Raw genomic sequence first — 7,401 nt, 5'->3', positions numbered from 1 at the left:
GCTGAGCTCATGATGCTCGTGCTCGAGCGGTGCTCATAGGGCTCATTTTCAAGCCGAGCTCACGATGCTCGAGCTCGAGTCGTGCTCGCCAAGCCCTTTTTTGAGCCGAGCTCATAGGGCTCCTTATGGAGCCGAGCTCACGACGCACGAGCTTGAGCCGAGCTCATAGAGCTCATTTTCAAGCCGAGCTCATGATGCCCGTGCTCGAGCCGTGCTCTCAATGCTCATCTTCAAGCTGAGCTCGTGATGCTCGAGCTCGAGCCGAGCTCATAGGGCTCCTTATTGAGCCGAGCTCACAACGCTCACGCTCAAGTCGTGCTCGTAGCGCTCGTTTCCGCGCCGCGCTCACGGCGGGCACCACCGACTCGTGCTCACCGCGCTCGCCTTCCTGCCGCGCTCACGACGCGCTCGAGTGGTGCCCATAGGGCTCCTTATTGAGCTGAGCTCATGATACTCGTGCTCATCGTGCTCGCAAAGCCCTTGTTTGAGCCAAGATCACGACGCTTGAGCTCAAGCTGAGCTCATAGAGCTCCTTATTGAGCCGAGCTCATAGAGCTCCTTATTGAGCCCAGCTCATGATGCCCGAGCTCAAGCTGAGCTCATAGTGCTCATTATCAAGCCGAGCTCACGATACTCGTGCTCATCGTGCTCGCAAAGCCCTTGTTTGAGCCAAGATCATGATGCTTGAGCTCAAGCTGAGCTCATAGGGCTCCTTATTGAGCTGAGCTCATGATACTCGTGCTCATCGTGCTCGCAAAGCCCTTGTTTGAGCCAAGATCATGACGCTTGAGCTCAAGCCGAGCTCATAGTGCTCCTTATTGAGCCGAGCTCGTGATACTCATGCTCGAATGGTGCCCATAGGGCTCCTAATCAAGCCAAGCTCACGATGCCCGTGCTCAAGCCGTGCCCATAATGCCCATTTTTAACCCGTACTCATGACGCTCGTGCTCAAGCCGTGCCCATAATGCCCATTTTTAACCCGTACTCGCGACGCTCGTGCTCGAACACCCATTTCCACCCCATTTTCGCGCCCCTCGCGACGCCCCGTTCCGATACCTGCTCTTGGGGGGCCGCTCTGCCGCTCTCCTCAGGGGCCGCGTCCCAAATTTGCCGTATTCACCCCCAAATCGGGCCCATCCTCGCCGGGGAGCGACCCAAGACCCCTCGTTGCCCCCCAAAAACACCCCAAAAACCCTCTTTTTGGCCAATCGCCGGCTCTTCTCGCCGCCCCGAAGCCCAAGGAGACGCCGGCGGCGCCGGGGCCCTTTTTGGGCTCAGAAACGGCGTCTCGGGGGAAAACTCCTGCCCTTTCGAACTTCCCCTTTTTTCCGGGGGGCGCCGGCGCCGCCGGGACTTTCACGTCCCCTTTTCGGCCGCCGACCCCGTCACCTCCGGGGCAAAATGGCCGCCCCGACGTCACCGCGCGTCTCTCCCACCAGAACCGGCCCAGGCGCCCGTTGTCTACCCGTTGAAACCCTGTTCGTGCCCCGAGGACAACGTCACCGTCGCCTGTTGGGCCGATGCCTTCTTCCCCGAGCCCCTCACCGTGACCTGGGCCTCCGAGCAGCCCTACGAGTCCTACGTCTACCCGGTCTACGCGGACGCCGACGGCGTCTCCTCCCTGGTCTCCAGCCTCACGACCACCCTGGCCAACCTCAACGCCGACTCCGTGTCCTGCACCGTGACGCACCCGGACACGGACACCACCGTCACCAAGAGCTTCTCCGGTGAGGAGGGATCCGGGCCTCGATGGGGGCCCCGGGTGGGATGGGGTGGCTCCTGGTCTCGCTTTGGGCCTTCTATGAGGCCTTGGGTGGCTTTGGAGGCCCTGGAGATGCTCCTGGTCTCGCTTTGGGCCTTCTATGAGGCCTTGGAGGCCCTTGGCCTTGGTTCTGGCCTTGGTTGGCTTTGGAGGCCCTGGAGTTGCTCTTGGTCTTGGTTCTGGCCTTGTATGAGGCCTTGGGTGGCTTTGGAGGCCCTGGAGATGCTCCTGGCCTTGGTTCTGGCCTTGTACGAGGCCTTGGGTGGCTTTGGAGGCCCTGGAGATGCTCCTGGTCTCACTCTGGGCCTTCTATGAGGCCTCGGTTGGATTTGAAGGCCCTGGAGATGCTCCTGGCCTTGGTTCTGGCCTTGTACGAGGCCTTGGTTGGCTTTGGAGGCCCTGGAGTTGCTCCTGGTCTCACTTTGGGCCTTCTATGAGGCCTTGGTTGGCTTTGGAGGCCCTGGAATTGCCCTTGGCCTTGGTTCTGGCCTTGGTTGCCTTTGGAGGCCCTGGAGTTGCCCCTGGCCTTGGTTTTGCCTTGTTTGAGGCCTCAGTTGGCTCTGGAGGCCCCAGAGTTGCCCTTGGCCTTGGTTCTGGCCTTGTACGAGGCCTTGGTTGGCTTTGGAGGCCCTGGAGATGCCCTTGGCCTTGGTTCTGGCCTTGTACGAGGCCTTGGTTGACTCCAGAAGGTCCTGGGGTTGCTCCTGACCTGGTTCCTCCATTGCACGAGGCCTTGGTTGATTCCAGGAGGTTCTGGGGTTGCTCCTGACCTGGTTCCTCCATTGCATGAGGCCTTGGTTGATTCCAGGAGGTCCTGGAGATGCTCCTGACCTGGTTCCTCCATCTTACAAGGCCTTGGTTGACTCCAGGAGGTCCTGGGGTTGCTCCTGACCTGGTTCCTCCATCTTACAAGGCCTTGGTTGGCTCTCGAAGATGCTCCTGGCCTTGCACGAGGTCTTGGGTGACTCCAGAGGTCCTCGGTTTGCTCCTGACCTGGTTCCTCCATCATACAAGGCCTTGATTGATTCCAGGAGGTCCTGGGGTTGCTCCTGACCTGGTTCCTCCATCTTACAAGGCCTTGGTTGATTCCAGGAGGTCCTGGAGATGCTCCTGACCTGGTTCCTCCATCTTACAAGGCCTTGGTTGACTCCAGAAGGTCCTGGAGATGCTCCTGACCTGGTTTCCTCCATTGAACAAGACCTTGGTTGGCTCCTGAAGATGCTCCTGGCCTTGCAGGAGGTCTTGGGTGACTCCAGGAGGTCCTGGGGTTGCTCCTGGCCTTGTTTCCTCCATCATCCAAGGCCTTGATTGATTCCAGGAGGTCCTGGAGATGCTCCTGACCTGGTTCCTCCATTGAACAAGACCTTGGTTGGCTCCTGAAGATGCTCCTGGCCTTGCACAAGGTCTTGGGCCACCAGCCCATCCAATTCCTTGTTCTCCAGGATCGTGCCCTACCGCCCAGCCCGACGTGAAGATCCTGAGCCACGAGGGCGAGGACGAGGTCCTGCTCGCCTGCCTGGTGGAGAACCTCTTCGCCGAGGCCCAGGTGGAATGGCTGCAGAACGGGGAGCCGCTGGAGGCGCCGCGGGAGGACTACGTGTGCGCCGAGTGCTCCGACAACCGCTCGGTGCAGTCGAGCCAGGTCCGGGTCAGCCGGGAGAGCTGGGACGCGGGCGCCGTGTTCGCGTGCCGCGTGTCCCAGGAGGCCCTGCTGGAGCCCATCGAGCGCTCCATCAGCAACGAGTGCTTAGGTGAGGGGAGGAGGACGCGGGGGACGCGGCGGGACGGGGGGACGGGGGTGGAGGGGGTGATGGAGGGATGAGTTGGTGGATGGAGGGATGGGTTGAGTGGATGGAGGGATGGGTTGAGTGGATGGAGGGATGGATTGAGTGGGTTGAGTGGATGGAGGGGTTGATGGATGGAGGGATGGGTTGAGTGGATGGAGGGATGGATTGAGTGGATGGAGGGATGGGTTGAGGGAATGGAGGAATGGGTTGAGTGGATGGAGGGGTTGGTGGATGGAGGGATGGATTGAGTGGATGGAGGGATGGATTGAGTGGGTTGAGTGGATGGAGGGGTTGATGGATGGAGGGATGGGTTGAGTGGATGGAGGGATGGATTGAGTGGATGGAGGGATGGATTGAGGGAATGGAGGAATGGGTTGAGTGGATGGAGGGGTTGGTGGATGGAGGGATGGATTGAGTGGATGGAGGGATGGATTGAGTGGATGGAGGGATGGATTGAGTGGATGGAGGGATGGTTGAGTGGGTTGAGTGGATGGAGGGATGGGTTGAGTAGATGGAGGGATGGATTGAGTGGGTTGAGTGGATGGGTTGAGTGGGTTGAGTGGATGGAGGGATGGATTGAGTGGATGGAGGGATGGATTGAGTGGATGGAGGGATGGATTGAGTGGATGGAGGGATGGATTGAGTGGATGGGTTGAGTGGATGGAGGGGTTGATGGATGGAGGGATGGGTTGAGTGGATGGAGGGATGGATTGAGTGGATGGGTTGAGTGGATGGAGGGGTTGGTGGATGGAGGGATGGGTTGAGTGGATGGAGGGATGGGTTGAGTAGATGGAGGGATGGATTGAGTGGATGGGTTGAGTGGATGGAGGGGTTGGTGGATGGAGGGATGGGTTGAGTGGATGGAGGGATGGGTTGAGTAGATGGAGGGATGGATTGAGTGGGTTGAGTGGATGGGTTGAGTGGGTTGAGTGGATGGAGGGATGGATTGAGTGGATGGAGGGATGGATTGAGTGGGTGGGTTGAGTGGATGGAGGGGTTGGTGGATGGAGGGATGGATTGAGTGGATGGAGGGATGGGTTGAGTGGATGGAGGGATGGGTTGAGTGGATGGAGGGATGGGTTGAGTGGATGGGTTGAGTGGATGGAGGGGTTGGTGGATGGAGGGATGGGTTGATGGATGGAGGGATGGATTGAGTTGATGGAGGGATGGTTGAGTGGATGGAGGGATGGATTGATGGATGGAGAGATGGGTTGAATGGATGGAGGGGTTGATAGATGGAGAGATGGTTGAGCGGATGGATGGGCAGATGGATGGACAGGAAGATGGGCGATTGAGTGGGTGGAGGGACAGGTAGATGGATGGGGAGATGGACGGATGGATGGGAAGATGGATGGATGGATGGATGGATGGATGGATGGATGGATGGATGGGAAGATGAATGGATGGATGGATGGGAAGATGGATGGATGGATGGATGGATGGATGGATGGATGGATGGATGGATGGGAAGATGAATGGATGGATGGATGGATGGATGGATGGATGGATGGATGGGAAGATGGATGGATGGATGGATGGGAAGCTGGATGGTTGTGTGGATGGCCGGGCGCGCGGTCCCACGCCGCTCTCTGCACGCGCCAGCGCCCGGACGCGTCTCGTCACCCCCCGCCGCTTGCGGTGGCGCCGCGGCCACCTGCGAAACCCCCATGGGAGGTGACACCAGCTCTAAAAAAAGCCCCTGGGTGAGAACCCAGAAGAAGGAGAGGGCTTCTAGTTTTTTGAGGAAAAAAAGCCATTTTTTCTCTCTTTTTTGAGAAAAAGCCATATTTTCTCTCTTTTTTTGGGGAAAAAAGCCATTTTTTCTCTCTTTTTTGGGAAAAATGTTAATACCTGCCGCTTCCTCCACGCAGATGACGCCACGGTGATCGTGGAGATCTTCCCGCCCACCCTGGAGGAGCTCTTCGTGACGCAGAACGCCAGCGTGACCTGCGTGGCCACCAACGTGCGGGCGCCGGGCGACGTCACCTTCTCGTGGAAGCGCAAGGGCGGCAGCGGCGGCGCCTTGGACGCGGCCACCGGGGAGGCCGCGCGCCAGGACAACGGGCTCTACCGCGTCGCCAGCGTCCTCAAGGTCTGCGCCGAGGAGTGGAACTCGGGGGAGACCTTCACGTGCACCGTGTCCGGCCCCGAGCTGCTCGAGCCCATCAGCAAGAGCATCGAGAAGAGCACGGGTAGGAGCTCCGGGACGCCCGGTCCCGCGCCGGGGTGGTCGGGTGACGCGGTTGGATGGGGTCAGGTGGAGAGCTGGGGCTGTTGGGGTAGATGAGGCGACTGGAAGGGTCAACTGGGCCGCTCTGCTGGAAGGGCTTGGTCTATTGGAAGGGTCTGGTCTATTGGAAGGGTCGACTGGGCCAGTCTACTGGAAGAGATTGGTCAACTGGAAGGGTCTGGTCTATTGGAAGGGTCAACTGGGCCAGTCTACTGGAAGAGATGGGTCTATTGGAAGGGTCTGGTCTATTGGAGGAGTGAACTGGGCTGGTCTAGTGGAAGAGATGGGTCTATTGGAAGAGTCTGGTCTATTGGAAGGGTCAACCAGGCCACTCTATGGGAAGAGATTGGTCAACTGGAAGGGTCTGGTCTATTGGAAGGGTCAACTGGGCCAGTCTAGTGGAAGAGATGGGTCTATTGGAAGGGTCTGGTCTATTGGAAGAGTCAACTGGGCCGGTCTACTAGAAGGGCTTGGTCTATTGGAAGGGTCTATTCTACTGGAAGGGTCAACTGGGCTGCTCTACTGGAAGAGATTGGTCAACTGGAAGGGTCTGGTCTATTGGAAGAGTCAACTGGGCCACTCTACTGGAAGGGCTTGGTCTATTGGAAGGGTCTGGTCTATTGGAGGCGTCAACTGGGCTGGTCTAGTGGAAGAGATGGGTCAACTGGAAGGGTCTGGTCTATTGGAAGGGTCAACTGGGCCGGTCTAGTGGAAGAGATTGGTCAACTGGAAGGGTCTGGTCTATTGGAAGGGTCGACTGGGCCACCCTAGTGGAAGGGCTTGGTCTATTGGAAGGGTCTGGTCTATTGGAGGAGTCAACTGGGCTGGTCTAGTGGAAGAGATGGGTCAACTGGAAGAGTCTGGTCTATTGGAAGGGTCAACTGGGCCACTGGGAGAGCCCAATGGGCCGCTCTCCTGGAAGAGACCGGTCTACTGGGAAGGTCCAACCTACCGGAAGGGCCAACTGGGCCCGTCTATTGGAAGGGTTTGCTCTGTTGGAAGGGTCTGTTCTACTGGAAGGGCCAACTGGGCCGGTCTATGGAAGGGGCCGGTCAACGGGAAGGGTCCAGGCCATGGCGAGAGCCACCGGGGCCAGTGGTGGCCACGTCCCGAGCGCCTCTTCCCCCCGTCTCCGCAGCGGGCCCCGTGCAGGCGCCCTCGGTCTACGTGTTCGGGCCGCCCGCGGAGGAGCTGGCGCGGGAGGAGACGGCCACCTTGACCTGCTTGGCCACCAACTTCCGCCCCAAGGACATCCTGGTGACCTGGACCCAGCAGGACCAGCCGGTGGCCAGCGGGAGCTACCAGGTGTTCGGCCCCAAGGAGGACGCCGGGGGCTACACGGTCTACAGCGCCCTGCAGACCACGTGGGCCGCGTGGCAACGGGGCGACTCGTTCGCCTGCGTGGTGGCCCACGAGGGGCTGCCGCTCACGTTCGTGCAGAAGAGCCTGGACAAGAGCTCGGGTAAAGCCGCCTCCGTCAACGTCTCGGTGGTCCTGGCCGACGCCGACGTCACCTGCTCCTGAGCGGCCGCGTTGGGGCGCGTTGGGTCGCGTTGGGTCGCGTTGGGTTGCGTTGGGTTGGGTTGAGTTGCGTTGGGTTGCGTTGGGTGGCCCTTGGGCTA

General features: G+C 59.4%; 1 gene segment (V, D, J or C); it reads left to right on the top strand.

Moving 5' to 3' along the window:
• The first annotated feature begins 964 nt into the window (after window positions 1-964).
• On the top strand, window positions 965-7,306 carry LOC148592479 (immunoglobulin heavy constant alpha-like). The segment is given in 5 exon segments: window positions 965-992; window positions 1,440-1,727; window positions 3,205-3,513; window positions 5,421-5,741; window positions 6,918-7,306. Coding segments are annotated over 5 exon segments (1,332 nt in total).
• The last annotated feature ends 95 nt before the right edge of the window (window positions 7,307-7,401 follow it).

The sequence above is a fragment of the Tinamus guttatus genome, unplaced genomic scaffold (genome assembly GCF_059628265.1).
Source record: "Tinamus guttatus ecotype Peru unplaced genomic scaffold, ASM5962826v1 Tinamus_guttatus_pri_ptg000581l, whole genome shotgun sequence".
NCBI lineage: Eukaryota > Metazoa > Chordata > Aves > Tinamiformes > Tinamidae > Tinamus > Tinamus guttatus.
The sequence above is the reverse complement of the archived record's forward strand: the minus strand, read 5'-3'. Positions and strand labels throughout refer to the sequence as shown.